Source organism: Salmo salar, chromosome ssa12, assembly GCF_905237065.1.
Source record: "Salmo salar chromosome ssa12, Ssal_v3.1, whole genome shotgun sequence".
NCBI classification, from domain to species: Eukaryota; Metazoa; Chordata; class Actinopteri; order Salmoniformes; family Salmonidae; genus Salmo; species Salmo salar.
Window position 1 is genome coordinate 22,740,725 of NC_059453.1, and position 20,791 is coordinate 22,761,515.

General features: G+C 42.6%; 1 protein-coding gene across 1 annotated transcript; it reads right to left on the reverse strand.

Annotated features, from left to right (window-relative positions):
- Positions 1–14,149: 14,149 nt before the first annotated feature.
- LOC106564504 (sphingosine 1-phosphate receptor 1) lies at positions 14,150–20,228 on the reverse strand. The gene is made up of 3 exons (XM_014130627.2): positions 20,102–20,228; positions 17,728–18,354; positions 14,150–17,558 (listed from the first exon to the last, which is right to left on the reverse strand). The coding sequence occupies exons 2-3, from the start codon at positions 18,032–18,034 to the stop codon at positions 16,630–16,632; spliced, it is 1,236 nt and encodes a 411-aa protein (XP_013986102.2). The 5' UTR covers positions 18,035–18,354; positions 20,102–20,228; the 3' UTR covers positions 14,150–16,629.
- Between the last annotated feature and the right edge of the window lie 563 nt (positions 20,229–20,791).

Below are 20,791 nucleotides of genomic sequence, written 5' to 3' on the forward strand. Positions count from 1 at the left end.
CCCCTCCTGCTCCGTGGCTCGACGACTCACTACGAGCTCACAGAACAAGGCTCCGGGCAGCCGAGCGGAAATGGAGGAAAACTCGCGTCCCTGCGGACCTGGCATCCTTTCACTCACTCCTCTCTACATTCTCCTCTTCTGTCTCTGCTGCTAAAGCCACTTTCTACCACTCTAAATTCCAAGCATCTGCCTCTAACCCTAGGAAGCTCTTTGCTACCTTCTCCTCCCTCCTGAATCCTCCTCCCCCTCCCCCCTCCTCCCTCTCTGCGGATGACTTCGTCAACCATTTTGAAAAGAAGGTTGACGATATCCGATCCTCGTTTGCTAAGTCAAACGACACCGCTGGTCCTGCTCACACTGCCCTACCCTGTGCTTTGACCTCTTTCTCCCCTCTCTCTCCAGATGAAATCTCGCGTCTTGTGACGGCCGGCCGCCCAACAACCTGCCCACTTGACCCTATCCCCTCCTCTCTTCTCCAGACCATTTCCGGAGACCTTCTCCCCTTCCTCACCTCGCTCATCAACTCATCCTTGACCGCTGGCTACGTCCCTTCCGTCTTCAAGAGAGCGAGAGTTGCACCCCTTCTGAAAAAACCTACACTCGATCCCTCCGATGTCAACAACTACAGACCAGTATCCCTTCTTTCTTTTCTCTCCAAAACTCTTGAACGTGCCGTCCTTGGCCAGCTCTCCTGCTATCTCTCTCAGAATGACCTTCTTGATCCTAATCAGTCAGGTTTCAAGACTGGGCATTCAACTGAGACTGCTCTTCTCTGTGTCACGGAGGCTCTCCCCACTGCTAAAGCTAACTCTCTCTCCTCTGCTCTCATCCTTCTAGACCTATCTGCTGCCTTTGATACTGTGAACCATCAGATCCTTCTCTCCACCCTCTCCGAGTTGGGCATCTCCGGCGCGGCCCACGCTTGGATTGCGTCCTACCTGACAGGTCGCTCCTACCAGGTGGCGTGGCAAGAATCTGTCTCCGCACCATGCGCTCTCACCACTGGTGTCCCCCAGGGCTCTGTTCTAGGCCCTCTCCTATTCTCGCTATACACCAAGTCACTTGGCTCTGTCATATCCTCACATGGTCTCTCCTATCATTGCTATGCAGACGACACACAATTAATCTTCTCCTTTCCCCCTTCTGATAACCAGGCGGCGAATCGCATCTCTGCATGTCTGTCAGACATATCAGTGTGGATGACGGATCACCAGCTCAAGCTGAACCTCGGCAAGACGGAGCTGCTCTTCCTCCCGGGGAAGGACTGCCCGTTCCATGATCTCGCCATCACGGTTGACAACTCCCTTGTGTCCTCCTCCCAGAGTGCTAAGAACCTTGGCGTGATCCTGGACAACACCCTGTCGTTCTCCACTAACATCAAGGCGGTGACCCGATCCTGTAGGTTCATGCTCTACAACATTCGCAGAGTACGACCCTGCCTCACACAGGAAGCGGCGCAGGTCCTAATCCAGGCACTTGTCATCTCCCGTCTGGATTACTGCAACTCGCTGTTGGCTGGGCTCCCTGCCTGTGCCATTAAACCCCTACAACTCATCCAGAACGCCGCAGCCCGTCTGGTGTTCAACCTTCCCAAGTTCTCTCACGTCACCCCGCTCCTCCGCTCTCTCCACTGGCTTCCAGTTGAAGCTCGCATCCGCTACAAGACCATGGTGATTGCCTACGGAGCTGTGAAGGGAACGGCACCTCCATACCTTCAGGCTCTGATCAGGCCCTACACCCAAACAAGGGCACTGCGTTCATCCACCACTGGCCTGCTGGCCCCCCTACCTCTGAGGAAGCACAGTTCCCGCTCAGCCCAGTCAAAACTGTTCGCTGCTCTGGCACCCCAATGGTGGAACAAGCTCCCTCACGACGCCAGGACAGCGGAGTCAATCACCACCTTCCGGAGACACCTGAAACCCCACCTCTTTAAGGAATACCTAGGATAGGATAAAGTAATCCTTCTAACCCCCCCCCTTAAAAGATTTAGATGCACTATTGTAAAGTGGTTGTTCCACTGGATATCATAAGGTGAATGCACCATTTTGTAAGTCGCTCTGGATAAGAGCGTCTGCTAAATGACTTAAATGTAATGTAATGTAAATGTAATATCATTGGCTAAAGCTTAATAATAGCCACTCCAAACCTTCACAAACATTTCTAAACTTTATCAGGAAAATGTCAAAAGTAAGTCATGCCATTGTTTATAGGGGGAATACAACCAGGCTATTGTACTGCGGCAAACACAGCATTATAGTTGGAACTTGATTTTGCCAAAGAAAATGGCTGAACAGAATTAAACAAAACACTTGCAGATTTAACTGGTTTAAACCTTCACAAAAGTTTTGAACAGGCTACATTGCAGCAATTACCAACAAAGGCAAATGCCTACTATACCCAAAAATGACAGAAATAGGCTAATGTTACTTATTTTACAACTTATTTTACAACAGACCTACTTATGACCTATCTAAACTAAATACAGAGCACACAATTAAAAAGACAGATCAAATGTAATTTAGCCAATGAAAATGTCTCAACAGAATTTAACAAAACAGGTTTTACATATTTAAATAACTGGTTTTGATTCATGAATAGGCTTACAATAATAGCAATGATATACAATAATAATAATAATGATAACGATCAAACAAATTATTATAAATAATGTAACTTTCAAAATGTAATCCTGCCTGAGTAAGGAGTTGCACAGTAGCCTGTATTAGTCTCATCTTAGTCCACTACAATATTAAAACTTATATTAAATTCTCCTTGTAGGCTTTTCACTATAGGTATACTCTTTTCCCTCTAACTTTTGTTTTACTTCAATGAAAAATGCCTCCATCTTGACAATCAACAGTAGCCTAGGCTCCTCTGCTGCTCTCTCTCCTCAGCAGCAGGCGCACCTGTGAGCAAGGCGTGAGAGTATGGTGCTGAAGCGCACATTTGGGGGTGTAGGCTATGATAGACAGCCTCTGCTGGACAATTTGGCCTGCTACAATTTTATTTATCTGCTTAAAAAAAAAATGGAGCTTTTTCCCATCAGAGTTGTGTTTTCATCAAATTGACTTGTTGCAGATGAAAGTCTGTGTGTAAATACATAATGCACATAAAAATACCTTTTGAGGTTAAATTCCCATGTACTGAATACAAAATACAAGTTAAATGGGTTTGCATTGCATTTTCAACTCAAGGCATACTGATGGTTTTGTCTAGCCAACAGCTGGTTGATGCAGTGCAGCTATTGCCTACTACATGATGAGATTATTATGGACAAAAGTGCAGGATTATTTTTTATTTGTCAAATGCCAAGTATCGATCATCATGTCACCAGAATAAGACCCTCGTTATTTATTAAAAGGAGCACCAACCTCGTCACTGTGCATTTTCACCACCCTGTGAAGTTCATCATAACTTATTTCATGATGTGGTGAAACATTTTCTCAGACATGTAGGCTACTTTACTCGCAGGGTAAAGTAAAGGTAAAGGTTTTCAATGTCAAGCCATTTTGAGGATGCTGGAATTCTATTTTGGATGAATGTGTGCATGCCTACAGGAGACTTTTAAGGTATCCTAATCATATTAAAGCATTGTGACTGGTTGTGTTTATGCCACATATAAAAGGTAATATATTTTAAAAGTTTAATCATAAATATTTAGGCTATTGTCGAAGCTAAAATACCACCTATGCAGGATCAACAATTCAACTTGCCCCTGCCTACCCAATGGCAGTTCAGCTATTCCTAATTAATCCATACAAATCTGATCAGGGGAGCAACTTTCACTGGGGATGAATTTTTGTCCCCTCCAGTTTTATCAATGGAATGTGATACAAACCGGTGTGCTTTAGGACCATGCGGACGCCTCAGAGCGGTCAGGTAGGCTGTTTGGAGTGTTTATCCGACTGGATTAAAAAACAAAACAATTATGTCCATCCCACTTCTAAAGCCAAAATTGCGCCCCTGGATCTGATAGATGCAACTCTGCCTTACCACTGAGCTAGTGTACGGCTAGGGAGAGTTCCTTAAACTCAACAGTAAAGTGGGCTATCCCCAAAGTTGAGCGCTTACGCTCCCTCACCCTGAACCTATAAACCCGGTGCCTTCTCAGGATCGCCCGGGCCAGAGCTATGAGCGGGTCGCCCTCCTCTGGGTTGGCTTAGCCCAGAGACACCCCTCTTACGACACCTACCAATGCACTCAGGTTCCTTTATTCCAGCCATTCGAGTTCCCGATAGACTAATTAACCAGATGTTAAAAATCCTAAGTGAATCCAGTCTATTTCAGACCCCTAGAGTAAAACACAGGGTTTCAGAACAATAAAGCAAGTTTATTCAAAATTCCGGAAGCAGGCATAAAAATACCAAATGAATATCACCAATCAATGACAAGCGAAAATGAATCTTGGATTAAATTGATAGATGCCTCCAGCGCCCTTAACTAAACCCTTATTGGAGTGCCAATACATTTTTTTTGTCTTTTACAATGTCTTTTTGTCTTTTTTTTGTCTTTTATTATGAGAAGCACAGTGTTTAATAACAAGAAAAACGTGTTCTTACCTTCTACAACTTATAAACAGCTTTTTGTCTCCCCCTCAGGATGATCAGTCCCTCAGTTGGTGTCTAAAAAACTCTTAACACTTCTATCAATTAGGTAACCTTAACCTCAAAATATATCTTAAACTAAAAAGCTACAGAAAAAATCTTCTTCCAGCAGGCAACAGATTCTTTTAGCAAGCTCAAAGAGAGTCGTACCTCTCTCTAAAATCCTGCCTCTTTTATACCATACTCCTCATCTTCTGCTAGCTCATCGTGGCTAACACCTGCCCCGATGACGCATTCAGTGGTTGACACCTAATGTGGCCATTTCTCAAAAGGTGCTTTTTCAGCACCCACAACCCCCACCTTATCCTCGCCTAGGCAAGAGGTGCGCCTCCACAGGATGTCCCACCCACCCCCCTCCTCGCCTCCCCTGGCTGCTCTGACCTGGGGATTTCCACCCTTAATATACTTCATTAACATGACCTTTTAAAACATTTTTTAAACATGAACCTTTCTTATTCCCTTCTAACTTCACTCAATTCTGATCCTACTCCAATCAAATTTATTACTCCAGTTATATCTTGAACACCCAACATTTTAAATATAATTTATAACATTTAATCATTATGACATTTCATTATTGAACCTTGTCCTCCAAGCCTCTTCAACATAATCCAAATGTGCTGCACGTCAAAACAAACAGAACATTATTAACCAGTTTACTACATTACTTTAATCCCCTTTAATCATTTTTCAACCTTTAACATTCAACACCTTCAATAATCATCTTAATAAATATTTGTACCATTTTTTTTTACTTTTACTTTTTTTACTTTTTTACTCCATGTCCATTTTCTTTCAATATTCATTCTTCTTAATGCTCCGTGCATGGGTGCAAGTGAAACTTCTTCATGAGTGTCTGTGTGTGTTAGTGGGGCCTTCCTAACCATGCTCTCTGTCACTAAAATGTAAAAGAAAACTAGGCCTTAGCCTGCTATTCTTGACAATATATTGAAGTGTTAGGTTCTAGGTGCGCAAGGAATAGCTCAGATTGGTGAGGAGTCAGAGCATGTGTTAAACTTTCCTGAATAACTGGGCCTGCCGGGAGCATGTGGCCACATTATTATAGGATGACTTGGGAGAATGATGATCTGCAGCAGACAGCACATTCAGTATCAGAAGTAAAAATACAGCCAGACTGGCCTGCTACTGTGCTTTTCTAGACCTTATAAACTGTCGAGAGTAGACCCACAACTGATCCAAATCAAATGAAGTATTCAAATCACAGGGCTTTTCTTTTTGTTGAAAACTCTGTTTATTCAGTTTTACATACACAAGACAACACAAAGCAATATAAATAATATACTCAACTAGAAAAAATACAAATAATATATATATTTTTTTAAAATAACTTTAAAGATACCATACTTTAGACAAGTTAAACACACCAGGCAGAAGGCTATAAAGGTTAAAGGGCAATCTATTGTCAACAGGTGTATTGGAGGCGAAGTCAGGTGCAGGAGAGCAGAGTATAATGAACAGGCGCACTTTTATTATAGTTCCAAAAACAAGAGCACTACATAAATCAAACGCACTCAAAAAACGGAACATTAAAGTAAAGCGCGTTAACTAACACCACATAACATGAAACAATTACACACAAAACATGATGGGAAACAGAGGGTTAAATACAAGTAGCTTAATTGGGGAAATGAAAACCAGGTGTGTATGGAGACAAGACAAGACAAATGGAGCGGCGATGGCTAGAAAGCCGGTGACGTCGATCGCCGAACGCCGCCCGAACAAGGAGAGGAGCCGACTTCGGCGGAAGTCGTGACATCTATAGGACAGGGACAGAGCAAACACCTCACCATTGTTCCTGTAAACAGTCAAGGGATAGGGGCGGAGAAATGCAACCACTCACACAAGCTCACATTTCAGTCTCTGACCAGGCAAGATGAACAAGGCATCCGCAGGTCACAATAAATAAGCACATCATCAACCTTAATGCCTTAAAGCACAACACATCTCTCACCCAATATTTATAAGATGGGGGAGCTGCCACCTTCCAGTTCTGTAGTATTAGCCGTCTAGCTAAAAGAGTTGTTTAAGCAACAGTGTCCGACTGGATTCTTGACAGGGGGTACCTATGGGCAGTACTCCAAAAAGATCTGTAAGGGGAGACGGATCTATAACAGTGTCATATATATCAGAGAAACATTTAAATATTCATTCCCAGAAACCTGACAGTTTATGACAGCCCCAAAACATATGCAACAGTGTGGCTTGTTCCATTTTATATCTGACACAGGTAGGATCAAAATCAGAGAATATTCTTCCAAGTTTGGCCCCGGACCAGTGGATACGGTGAACCACCTTGAATTGAATGAGGCTGTGCCTAGTGCTAAAAGAGGATGAATGCACCCTGTGCAGCACAGATTCCCAGGTGTCTTCCCCAAGTTCCTCCCCCAAATCCTTTTCCCATCGAGTCTTTAAAGGCAAATCACAGGGCTTTTGCATCGTTATTCAAATGACATTTTCACTGCAACCTACAGTAGGCTAGAATGTTGTACTCACTTGAAAACAATAATGCAATTATTCATTCTGGTGTTAGGCTAGTCTACACTCTTAGAAAAAGGGGTTCCAAAAGGGTTCTTTTGCTGTCCCCATAGGACAACCCTTTTTGGTTTCAGGTAGAACCTTTTTGGGTTCCATGTTGAACCCTCTGTGGAAAGGGTTCTACATGTAACAAAAAGGTTTCTTCCAATGGTTCTTCTATGAGGACAGCCGAAGAACCCTTTTAGGTTCCAGATAGCACCTTTTTTATAGGAGTTTAGGTAGGATAATTGTATTGTCCCTAAACAAGATCAATAGGGAAGATTTTTGAGCTGTGTGTTACGTTTTCACTGTTCTTTCATGAGCATTGATGCCTATTGCATGTCTGGACAAACAATCCACCTACCACTATTCTCACTATGAATGGTGGATAGAGGGCAGGATAGACTGGTAGACTATACTTAGCTGTTGTATAGTAAAAGTTAACACATGGAAAAGCGTAGTGCATAAGGGAAGTACCAGAACACCTTGATATAGGGGAGGTGCATGCAAGCAGATTAGGAAATTTGGCTAGAATGGAAGAAATGATGTAGTAAAACCTGCAAAAGAGAGAATGTAAACCAGGGAGAAACGCACTACCCTCCCCTGGCCCCCAAAAACAAAACACAATCCTCCCCAAAGCAAAACAAAAAGTTTGACAACCCACCCCTATTTTCTACCACCCCTCCCCCCAGTAAATTGCGATCTGTCCCCAACATCCAATTCTCTCATATCTCCATTCTCCAATTACCTGGGGCCTTTAGGAACAGGAACTATGAGGGAAAAAAGTGTGTCTTAGACATGAATTGCACATCAATGCTGTTGTTCATTCAGAGACTGAACATCTTAAATGGCAATAACCACCACAGAGCTAAGATGATTGAAACCACTCTTTGCAGAGAAGGTATTTAAAGGCCCAGTGCAGTCAAAAACATGATTTCCCTGTGTTATATATAATTAAACAATAGTAGGTTGGAATAATACTCTGAAGTTGTAAAAATTATGATAATGCCCTTTTAGTGTAAAAGCTGTTTGAAAAGTCTGTTTTGGTGGGATGGAGTTTTTGCCTGCCCGGTAACATCACCAGGCTGTAAATTAGTTAATTGACCAATAGAAAGACTTCCAAACCTCTCTGCCAATAACAGCTAGTTTTCAGTTTCCCCCTCCCCACTCAGACCACTCCCATACAGTCCTAGCAAAATTCCTGCTAGAGAAATTGCTCTTTGCTAAGAAGGTATTTTTGTTTCTTTAAAGACCATTTGAATTGAAAACAATCACAGTATTGTTACCCAGAAATGATTTGATATTGAGATAAAAACGGCTGCACTGGACCTTTAATAAACGTAATATTGCAGGAGTAGCCCAGAGCCAGCTTGCAGCAGAGACCATATTGAAACTCATTCATGTCCAAATTCCAAATGTTAATGTCTATGCTTGAAGGAAAATGAATGTTCACACTTCATTAGTGATGAAGAATACACCTTCATTCCAATAACATCATATTGAGCCTTGGAAGACAATTCTTAAATCGGCTTTAATTTGTGTGACACTAGCAACTCATCTGTGTGAATTCAGTCTATCCATGGCCCATTCTGCCATTCCACTACAGGAAGGAAAGGTGGCCCAGGGCCAATGATTGGGTATTCCTGAGACAGATACATGGGAGTCTCTACCTCGCCATCTACCCTGGCTACAACTTGCTCCTTTGTTGTGCATAAGAGACCTTACAACAGCTGCGGGGAATCGATTTTACAGTCCTGCAACACAGGGGTGAGTGGCCTAGGAAGGAAGCTAATGTTAGGGTTTACCGACCTTTGACATCTTTCAGAACATGGTCATGTTCATGGAGGTAGTGGCAAAGTGTGGTGCTAACAAGTGGGGAAACCTATAGGCCTACAGTATATACGCTACCAACATTTGCTGTAGGTCTTCTATTTTTTTTATTATTTTTTTTTCACCTTTATTTATAACCAGGTAGGCAAGTTGAGAACAAGTTCTCATTTACAATTGCGACCTGGCCAAGATAAAGCAAAGCAGTTCGACACATACAACAACACAGAGTTACACATGGAGTAAAACAAACATACAGTCAATAATACAGTAGAAAAATAAGTCTATATACAAAGTGAGCAAATGAGGTGAGATAAGGGAGGTAAAGGCAAAAAAAGCCATGGTGGCAAAGTAAATACAATATAGCAAGTAAAACACTGGAATGTTAGATTTGTAGTGGAAGAAAGTGCAAAGTAGAAATAGAAATAATGGGGTGCAAAGGAGCAAAATAAATAAATAGATACATTAAGGGAAAAGGTAGTTGTTTGGGCTAAATTACAGATGGGCTATGTACAGGTGCAGGGATCTGTGAGCTGCTCTGACAGCTGGTGCTTAAAGCTAGTGAGGGAGATAAGTGTTTCCAGTTTCAGAGATTTTTGTAGATCGTTCCAGTCATTGGCAGCGGAGAACTGGAAGGAGAGACGGCCAAAGGAGGAATTGGCTTTGGGGGTGACCAGAGAGATATACCTGCTGGAGCGCGTGCTACAGGTGGGTGCTGCTATGGTGACCAGTGAGCTGAGATAAGCGGGGACTTTACCTAGCAGGGTCTTGTAGATGACCTGGAGCCAGTGGGTTTGGCGACGAGTATGAAGCGAGGGCCAGCCAACGAGAGCATACAGGTCGCAGTGGTGGGTAGTATATGGGGCTTTGGTGACAAAACGGATGGCACTGTGATAGACTACATCCAGTTTATTGAGTAGGGTATTGGAGGCTATTTTGTAAATGACATCGCCGAAGTCGAGGATCGGTAGGATGGTCAGTTTTACGAGGGTATGTTTGGCAGCATGAGTGAAGGATGCTTTGTTGCGAAATAGGAAGCCAATTCTAGATTTAACTTTGGATTGTAGATGTTTGATGTGAGTCTGGAAGGAGAGCTTACAGTCTAACCAGACACCTAGGTATTTGTAGTTGTCCACATATTCTAAGTAAGAACCGTCCAGAGTAGTGATGCTGGACAGGCGGGCAGGTGCGGGCAGCGATCGGTTGAAGAGCATGCATTTAGTTTTACTTGTATTTAAGAGCAGTTGGAGGCCACGGAAGTAGAGTTGTATGGCATTGAAGCTTGTCTGGAGAGTTGTTAACACAGTGTCCAAAGAAGGGCCAGAAGTATACAGAATGGTGTCGTCTGCGTAGAGGTGGATCAGAGACTCACCAGCAGCAAGAGCGACATCATTGATGTATACAGAGAAAAGAGTTGGCCCAAGAATTGAACCCTGTGGCACCCCCATAGAGACTACCAGAGGCCCGGACAACAGGCCATCCGATTTGACACATTGAACTCTATCAGAGAAGTAGTTGGTGAACCAGGCGAGGCAATCATTTGAGAAACCAAGGCTATTGAGTCTGCCGATGAGGATGTGGTGATTGACAGAGTCGAAAGCCTTGGACAGGTCAATGAATACGGCAGCACAGTATTGTTTCTTATCGATGGTGGTTACGATATCGTTTAGGACCTTGAGTGTGGCTGAGGTGCACCCATGACCAGCTCTGAAACCAGATTGCCTAGCGGAGAAGGTACGGTGGGATTCGAAATCGTCGGTAATTTGTTTGTTGACTTGGCTTTCGAAGACCTTAGAAAGGCAGGGTAGGATAGATATAGGTCTGTAGCAGTTTGGGTCAAGAGTGTCCCCTCCTTTGAAGAGGGGGATGACAGCAGCTGCTTTCCAATCTTTTGGAATCTCAGATGACACGAAAGAGAGGTTGAACAGGCTAGTAATAGGGGTTGCAACAATTTTGGCAGATAATTTTAGAAAGAAAGGGCCCAGATTGTTTAGCCCGGCTGATTTGTAGGGGTCCAGATTTTGCAGCTCTTTCAGAACATCAGCTGACTGGATTTGGGAGAAGGAGAAATGGGGAAGGCTTGGGTGAGTCGCTGTGGGGGGTGCAGTGCTGTTGACCGCGGTAGGGGTAGCCAGGTGGAAAGCATGGCCAGCCGTAAAAAAATGCTTATTGAAATTCTAAATTATAGTGGATTTATCGGAGGTGACAGAGTTTCCTATCCTCAGTGCAGTGGGCAGCTGGGAGGAGGTGTTCTTTTTCTCCATGGACTTTACAGTGTCCCAGAAGTTTTTTGAGTTTGTGTTGCAGGAAGCAAATTTCTGCTTGAAAAAGCTAGCCTTGGCTTTTCTAACTGCCTGTGTATATTGGTTTCTAACTTCCCTGAAAAGTTGCATATCACGTGGGCTGTTCGATGCTAATGCAGAACGCCACAGGATGTTTTTGTGTTGGTTAAGGGCAGTCAGGTCTGGAGAGAACCAAGGGCTATATCTGTTCCTGGTTCTAAATTTCTTGAATGGGGCATGCTTATTTAAGATGGTGAGGAAGGCATTTAAAAAAAAAAACAGGCATCCTCTACTGAAGGGATGAGGTCAATATCCTTCCAGGATACCCGGGCCAGGTAGATTAGAAAGGCCTGCTCGCTGAAATGTTTCAGGGAGCGTTTGACAGTGATGAGTGGAGGTCGTTTGATCGCTGACCCATTACGGATGCAGGCAATGAGGCAGTGATCGCTGAGATCTTGGTTGAAAACAGCAGAGGTGTATTTAGAGGGCAAGTTGGTTAGGATGATATCTATGAGGGTGCCCGTGTTTACGGCTTTAGGGTGGTACCTGGTAGGTTCATTGATAATTTGTGTGAGATTGAGGGCATCAAGCTTAGATTGTAGGATGGCTGGGATGTTCTATGTGGTCATCATATCGTGGAAAACCAGTATGTCAGATTATATGTTTGATCTATGTATCCAAGTTCGTAGATCAACTCACAGGTTACAACCACACAATACTTCTCTCATGTTTTCAGAGCCATAGTAACAACTGGACAGAGGGGAGACAGAGAGAAAGAGACAATGAGAGAGAGAGAGAGAGAGAGAGAGAGAGAAAGAGACAAAGAGAGAGAGAGAGAGAGAGAGAGAGAGAGAGAGAGAGAGAGAGAGACAGAGAGTGAGACAGACAGAGAGGGATGATTCATCTGTTTTGTGGTAAACTGTATGTACAGAACATTATGTGGTATTATTATTGAATGGATTTGTCTTTTCAGACCAGCTGGTATGATGTTACTCTATTCTGTACACTACACTGCTTCTATAGTAGACTCATAAATCATCCACATGTGTCTGGTGTGTATGTGTGTGTGTGTGTGTGTGTGTGTGTGTGTGTGTGTGTGTGTGTGTGTGTGTGTGTGTGTGTGTGTGTGTGTGTGTGTGTGTGTGTGTGTGTGTGTTATTCACTGTGAACCGTCTAATAACCTGAAAGCCATCGCTATAGAAACAGATAATCCAGAGGTGTTTAAAGTCTCACAATACTAACAAAAGACACTTCACTCTACGGGGTTAATAATCTTTACATGTTAAACCCGGGTAGATTATTAGGATTTACTTAAAACGTACAGTAAATAGATCTTATGGGATTGTTTGTGAAACATATTATTCACTGTAAAGGGGGCAACTCAATGATCCTAACTGTAACCCTAATCTATAGAACAGACAGAATTTGTACTTAAAATAGTGTTTTTTAGACACAAGTGCAAACGTCATGGAGTAGGCCATTAAAGGAGTTGGTCTGATGTCATCGGCAATGGAAAACAGAAGAGGAAAGGCCCGCCTGCCCATGTCATGAGGATCCCTGGACCACCTATTCAGAAATGCCTTTTGTTAAGTAAATAAATTAACTGAAAAGGAGACTGGAGTGCAGCTTAGGAACGCTATAACCCTTTTATTACCATACATGTGTATGTCCATTTCTGGGCCATTTCTGGGCAACTCCCGTTTCCTCCCTTTTGACGCTGTATTAATACAACCCTGGTGTAACAGGTTAAGAGAGACAGGAAGGCCATGTGTCAGGGGCCTGGCTTTGAAGAATAGGCTCTTTGTGTGTTCGCAGTCAGTCTGACAGGAGCTGGACGACGGAAATATTTGAATCATGTCAGAAGCTATACAGTATCCAGACCAATGTTATAAACAGATGTTGGAGAGGGGGGTCTGAGACTGTTTCCTGCCACAGTTCTCCAAGAAATGCTATTTCACTCACTCAGCTCCTCCACAATGGGAGGACCTGCACGCCAACGCATGTATGCACAAGTACACGCAGGCTTGCACACATACAGACACATAGTGCCTTCAGAAAGTATTCATACCCCTTGACTTATCCACGGTTTGTTGTGTTACAGCCTGAATTCAAAATGTATTAAATTGTTTTTCTCACCCATCTACACACAATACCCCACAAGGACAAAGTGAAAACATGTTTTCAGACATTTTAGCAAATTTATTGAAAATGAAATACATAAATATCTCAGTTACATAAGCATTCACACCCCTGTTAGAATCCCATTTGGCAGTGATTACAGCTGTGAGTCATTCTCGGTAAGTCTCTAAGAGCTTTGAATAACTGGATAGTACAATATTTTACGGCCGGCTGTATCACAACCGGCTGTGATTGGGAGTCCCCTAGGTCGGCGCAAAATTGGCCCGGCGTCGTCCGGGTTTGGCCGGTGTAGGGCGTCATTGTAAATAAGAATTAGTTCTTAACTGACTTGCCAAGTTAAATAAAGGTTAAAAAATGTTTTAAACAATTAAAAGCTCTGTCAAGTTGGTTGTTGATCACTGCTAGACAGCCGTTTTCAAGTCTTGCCATAGATTTTTAAGTTGATTTAATTCAAAACCGTAACTAGGCCACTCAGGAACATTCACTGTCTTCTCAGTAAGCAACTCCAGTGTAGATTTGGCTTTGTGTTTTAGGTTATTGTCCTGCTGAAAGGTGAATTTGTCTCCCAGTGCCTGGTGGAAAGCAGACAACCAGGTTTTCCTCTGCTTTTTATTTTTACCCATCTACCAATAGGTGCCCTTCTTTGCGAGGTATTGTAAAACCTCCATGGTCTTTGTGGTTGAATCTGTGTTTGAAATTCACTGCTGGACTGAGGGACCTTACAGATGTGTGGGGTATAGAAATAAGGTAGTCATTCCAAAATCATGTTAAACACTTTTATATGAGAGTCCATGCAACTTATTATGTGACTTGTTATTAAGCACAATTTTACACCTGAACCTATTTAGGCTTGCCATAACAAAGGAGTAAAATACTTACTGACTCAAGACATTTCAGCTTTTAATTTTGAATGAATTAGTAAAACATAATTCCACTTTGACATTCTGTTGTATTGTGTCTAGGCCAGTGACACAAAATCTCAATTTAACCCATTTTAAATTCAGGCTGTAACACAACAAAATGTGGAAAGTCAAGGAGTTTGAATACTTTCTGAAGTCACTGTACACCTGCGCATGCATAATCCTGGAGAGGGAACACCAACTTTATAATCAGATTTTTCAGAAAACAGTTGTTTTAATAATGTTAGAACCTTTTTCCTGTAGTACAAAAATCATATACTTTACAGTACAAAGTACAAGCCCTAACAAATTCCTTTAGAAATACAAAAATAAATTGCTCAATACACAACATACAGTACAAAAGTATGGTGTACCGTCTCATTCATCCATCCAAATACAGAACACGTTTTATTTTTGAATTGCTAGATGATATTACCAGTTTAAATGTAGAAAAATATACATTCAGGTCCATAGACTGTATAGGCAAACCCTCTCTAAAGCCAGTAATAACAGATGTGTAAAAAATAAATGTTGATAAAATGTTTATTAAAGTGTCTTTACCTGCTATTGTCTTTCTTATAATTGCACTGTATACATCTGTGTATCTTCCCACTTTGATCTTGATTTATAGCTGACAAGCACATTCTTGTCTAACGTTACCAAACAGCCAATGCAGCTGGATGATGACTAGCAGGTTTGGATTGTAACCTGTAACCTTGTGGTCTGTTGTTTTATCGGTTATAACACGGTCTTCAAAACAGAGACCCCCAAGTGCAACAGATGGTTCTTATCGGTACAATAACACAAGAGGAACATGAAGGACTGCATGAAGTCCTTTGCTTGGTGAAGAAGTCCATCACTGACTAGAGCTGCAGGTAGTTGGGTTCATGGTGACATTGTTATAGTAGTGTTTCTGTATTGTAGTGTGTGTGATGGCATTTAAAATATGAATTCCAATCAGGAACCAACAGGTAGTTTCCACTTGACTGAGTAAGCTCAGAACAACAGTTACAGCTACAATGCCACTAAAACAGTGTGGAGATTTTCTCCTCAAATTATAATCTTAGTCACAGGTGGCTGGTGGCACCTTAATTGGGGAGGAGGTGCTTATAGTAATGGCTGGAACAGAATTAATGGAACGTATAAAACACTTGGTTTGTATGACTTTCAACACCATTCCATTTATTCCATTCCAGCCATTATTATGAGCCGTCCTCCCCTCACCAGCCTCCTGTGATCTTAATATTGTTTGACGTCTCCCTCCACATCCAGGTACCACAATGTTTAGGTGCATGCGTAGGTTTCCATTGTGTGTTTGTGTTTTAAAGAGCAACTGGTGGGTGAACAACACAGCATCCACTTCCAGTATATGCTTCTGTTTGGGCACACTGTGTAGCTGTATGGGGTTATCACAACCAGCGTCTCAGACTGTATCCCAAATGTCAAAAGTAGTGCACTATATAGGGAATAGGGTGCCATTTGGGACACAGGCAGGCACAACATGGACCTTCGAGCCAGCGAAGTCCAGGTGTCCACAGGCATATTATTATTATGTCCATATTATGCCTTCTTTAAGGCATTTCAAACAACAACAATAAAAAAAACAGAGAAAACGTTGGGTGAAGTAAACCGAGGCGCACTCGCCACAACAAATCAACATGGTTGGAATGTCCAGTTTACAGTCTTAGTTCTAGAACAGAATGTCCAATCTTAATCCATGGCTTTCAATGGTCTCTCAATGCAGAGTTAACTTAGTGCAAGTCAGTTCTGGAAGTATTTTGTGAATACAAGAAGAGTTGCTTAATTCACATTTTCATTTCTTCCACCTGGCTTGATGTTTAGTCATCATTTTTACAACATCAGTCTTTTGATGTGGTGATATTGCTGCAAGTGCACCACTACAGACTTGCTGAAGAGAGATATACATCTGAACTTGATGCTCTCATCAAAAACACCTGTAGCTATATCTGTCCCAATCATAGATCATTCACCTGTCTTTTTGAGGTTTTGCTCTTAGGCTTAGTTCATTGGCCAGAAGAGAGTTATAGATGTAGGCTAGTCTGCCGGAGGCCATCGGAGTGGAGCTGCCAAACAGGAAGTGATGCAGTTTTCAGGTGGCCATATTGAGCACTCCTGTTGTCCACCACTTCAATTTGAAGTTCACTCCATAGAAATACAATTACTTGAAGGGACAAAGCCCCTAATTCTATGGTTTACTCTCTCAAACACAGAGCTGCCCATAGGGTCCCTCAGGCCTGTCTTTTCATGAGGCCATATGGAGCACTTATGTTGTCCATCTTCGGGAGATCCCTGTCCATCACAGAGCTATCCACTTTAGGCTCTTTAGACCTTGAAGAGCTTGGGGTAGAGAGTCTTTATGGGTGACTGAGCCGTGATGATGTTCCCAGAGGAGATCGTCGTCTCCAGGCCTTCCAGCTTCTGCGATGCCACCTCCGTCTTACTGAAGCTACACTCCAGGAACGGCACCCCCATCCTCTTCACCTGCCCGTCCTTGGTCATGAGGCACGGGCGGCAGAGCAGTTTTAAAATAGCGCGACGCATGTCTTTGCTGGTCAGGGTGTATATTATGGGGTTGAGGAGCGAGTTCACCATGGCAACGCCCAGGAAGTAGTCCGCCTTGAGGAGCAGTCGGCAGCGGCGGGCGGGGCAGAATGAGTCTAGGCCGAGGAGGAGGAAGAGCGGCAACCAACAAACGATGAAGACGCCGAGTACAATAGTGACCGTCTTGAGGAGCGCCATGTACTTCTGGGATTTCCTGGCAAGGCCTTTGCGAAGACTTCCCTTTGCTCCTCCGAGGCGTTGGCGCTGGGTGTTAGTGCGCACGATACGGAAGACGCGGGCGTAGAGAACGACGATGGCGAGGAGCACGCCGCTAAACACGGACACGCAGCACAGGATGTAAGACTTGGCGTAGAGCGGGAGAATCGTGGAACAACGGTCCAGACGACCCATACAGTTCCAGCCTAGGACGGGGAGCACCCCCAGCAGCCCTGCTAACGCCCAGCTCCCCCCGATCAGAGCCAGCATCCGACCCTTCTTTGCCCCGTGGTATGGTTTCATTGTCACCATGGTAACGTGGCGTTCTATAGCGATGGCCAATAGGCTGATGACGGAGGCGGCTAATGTGATAAAGACGCCTCCTTCCCTCAGAAACCAGAGTATTGGAGTTAGTCTCAGTGTATTAGGACCAGACATGATGATATTGGCCATATAGGTGACACCGGCCAGCAGGTCCGACAGAGTCAGGTTACCTAGGAAGAAAAAATAGAAAATTAATGGAATTGCATATGGTGGATTTTTTTAAATAATATTGTAACATAACATATTTTTTTTAAGTTATATAAAGTATAGTCATAGTAATAAAGTTGGCCTCTGAAGAAAGGGGGGTGGATGTAGGACAAAAACAACAACAACGGTTACCTAGGAGATAGTACATGGGCAGGTGGAACTTCTTATTGGTCCAGATGGCTATTAGAACCACAGCATTCTCCAGGATGATAAGAAGACACACTACCAGGAAGGCTATGGCTTCAGGTTTTAACACCTCACGATACCGGTCTGTCTGGAGCTTGCCTGTGTAGTTGTAGTGGGTCACAATGACGTCATTGTTCTGGTAATCCCAGAAGAATTGGAGCAGGCTTGGAGAGGAGGTGTTGGTGGGTAGAGAGTCTATAGATTCAGTGGGGAAGGCCCCAGTGTAGGCAGCACGGGAGGCTTCCATCTCCATGTTTCTGTACAGTTTGTTAAATCTTCTTTAGTGAACTCTTTGGGTGACTTTTTAATTCCTTATTCTAGGTATTAATTAACGCATAGTTGAACTTGTCATGCTTCAATACCAGTTGATATGGGGGCTCTCTGTGAGTTTCGCTCCATAGAATGACAGAACTATAATCCAATAGACAAGAAGACGTAAATTGCAGCTGAGCCCGGTAGTGGTTCTATTTCCCCACGTCTCTGATCACAGGTGTTATGCTTGTCAATGCCACCAGGGGGTGGTCATGTGCTCTGTTTGAAGGGGTCTTGATTGAGCAGCTTATTGTCCAATTCCTGTGAATTAAATAATACAGAGGACATTAGGGTGAGAGGACATTAGGGTGAGAACAGTACAGTATGACTAATTACAAATACATAATGAAAAACAAATAAACAAACAAATAAAAAATAACTCAAAACATTTATCTACATTTTAATTCTCATTAAATTAGCCTATTTTTTTTCAACCTTTATTTAACCAGGAAAGGCTCATTGAGATTTAAAATCTCTTTTTCAAGAGCGTCCTGGCCAAAAGCGCAATAAAATCTCAAACAAGTAATCTATAAACCATAATTAACATTAACAAAGCCCCGAAGGCAATCTTTAATTCGTTGCCCTAAAACGTTTGCTATAGTGATTAATTTTTCATTAAAACACTGGGGTTATGGGAAGTGTGGAGCAGAGTCGACATTATAGCGACACATGCGCTTAGCTTAAAACACATAGTGACAACACCACTTGGTGTAGAGGTTTTGACTGAGTTAGCGAGTACCTAAAGAGGCCATGTGAAATGTTTCAAGCTCTTTCTTTAACTACCTTAATTATGTTTAAAGAGTGAGTTAATCATGTGAACGATATTAGACATTCAGCGTCATAACAGTGCGTGCGAAAAGTTGGCACACGCGGACACTTTCACCTGCCAGCTTCGTCATAGCACAGTCGGGGTGAAATGTCTGTAGGTTGGAGTAAATTTGAATTGCTCATGTTTCCAGAACGAAATCAGTGTAAAATGTATGGAATTTAATCTGGAATGCATATACTTTCATAAATAATGCCTTGTCAAAAGAAATTGAAACCAGAGTGGAGAGTGTCTTTGATCAGATAATGTTTATGTAAGAAAACCATTAAGTGTGATATGGGTCGCATTCCTTTGAGTCTTGTGTTTTGAGAATGGATTATTTTCTTGCCTTGGGTCATATGTTAAGATTTAAAAAATGGTCTTGTCTGGAAACGTTAACTCTAATCTAATCTGTAGCCAATGAAATTGGGGCAACAAACCGGGGCAACAAACCTGAAGTTTCAAGGTTCAAACTATAGAATTGCTAGGAATTAGAATACACAATTTAAAAGGATTTCTATGTTTCAAACAAGCAACAACAAAATACATAGCCTACACAAATTCCACAATATAGCCTGGATATAATAGTTTACATATAGATAAATCTGTAACTGTTCTTAAAAATATGATAGTGACAGTTGTTGTATCTCACTGTACATTGCCATGGAATCACATCCCACTAAGCAAAATTGGTTCAAAGACGTATTTTCAATGTCTTGTGCTCATATGCCTACATTTCCAATTCAGTTCATTGACCGGTAATTACCCCAATCACGTCAGATCTTTTTCAGAATTGATCTAATTGGTCAAAAGATTGGACTGTCTGTCTAAATTCAGCCTAATTGCCGAAGCACCCCAATAACGTCTAATTGAGATGTGCATGGTCTGTAAAGTTCCCACGGTCCACAGACCAAAAATAAGTTAACGGCCTGTGCATTCCACACAAAATGGCATAGGCTACATACATGTCAAACGAAATCTAATAAACAGAAAGTGAAATTGGATTAAACCGAATTCAAACATGTTCTGAGAAGAGATTCAGCACACTGCATACACCCTTATCTTTTCCAACAGACATAAAGACGCAATTCGAGCGCGTAAAAGCAACGCATCCAATGACCGCGTATTGGTAAAACGCTTTCTATTAACATAGACCAGCAATACGACATTGCATCTGTGAATACAGATATGAAATAAACCTACCTTGAATATTATTTGGAGAGATCTTATCAATGCGTTGAAGAGAATCCACACTAACCACCGCACAAAAGTGAACTGACAAGCAAGACACCGGAGCAGCAGAATCTAACTTGAAACATCCAGGGGGGTTGGTCTTAGCCCAATCTCGCTCTCTCTCTCTCTCTCTCTCTCTCTCTCTCTCTCTCTCTCTCTCTCTCTCTCTCTCTCTCTCTCTCTCTCTCTCTCTCTCTCTACACACACTATCCATCGATGTTTTTGGACTCAATTCAACTTTTAAAAATACAGGGAGCAAGCAGTACAGGCAGGGAAAAGTGAGGGGGCAAGAGAATAGCATATTCATAGAATTTACCCACAGAACATATGGCTGGATTCTATAGTCTAATACTCATTTGATTATTTATTAGGGTGCTTGTTTCATAGAGACAGAACACATGAAACAGTTGTACCTCGCTGGCTTGATTATAGTAAATAGTTACTGTTAACATCATCTGGAAGTGTAAATAAATTCAATGTTTATGTAGTGTTATAGACCAGCCTTATTCTAGAGATTGTCAGTAATGCTAGTAACATGCTCAGACCTGCTATGTGTTATCACCTGCCAAACCGTTCCAGGCATTGGCAACAGATTGAACCAGGTCTGTTGGAACAGAACAGAACGTGGCTACAGATTGAACCAGGTCTGTTGGAACAGAA

Coding starts and splice junctions, on each gene's coding strand:
- LOC106564504 (XM_014130627.2), bottom strand. CDS start 18,034: ATGGAGATGGAAGCCTCCCGTGCTGCCTACACTGGGGCCTTCCCCACT. Junction 17,559..17,727: donor GCCCATGTACTATCTCCTAG/GTAACCGTTGTT, acceptor TTTTCTTCCTAG/GTAACCTGACTCTGTCGGAC.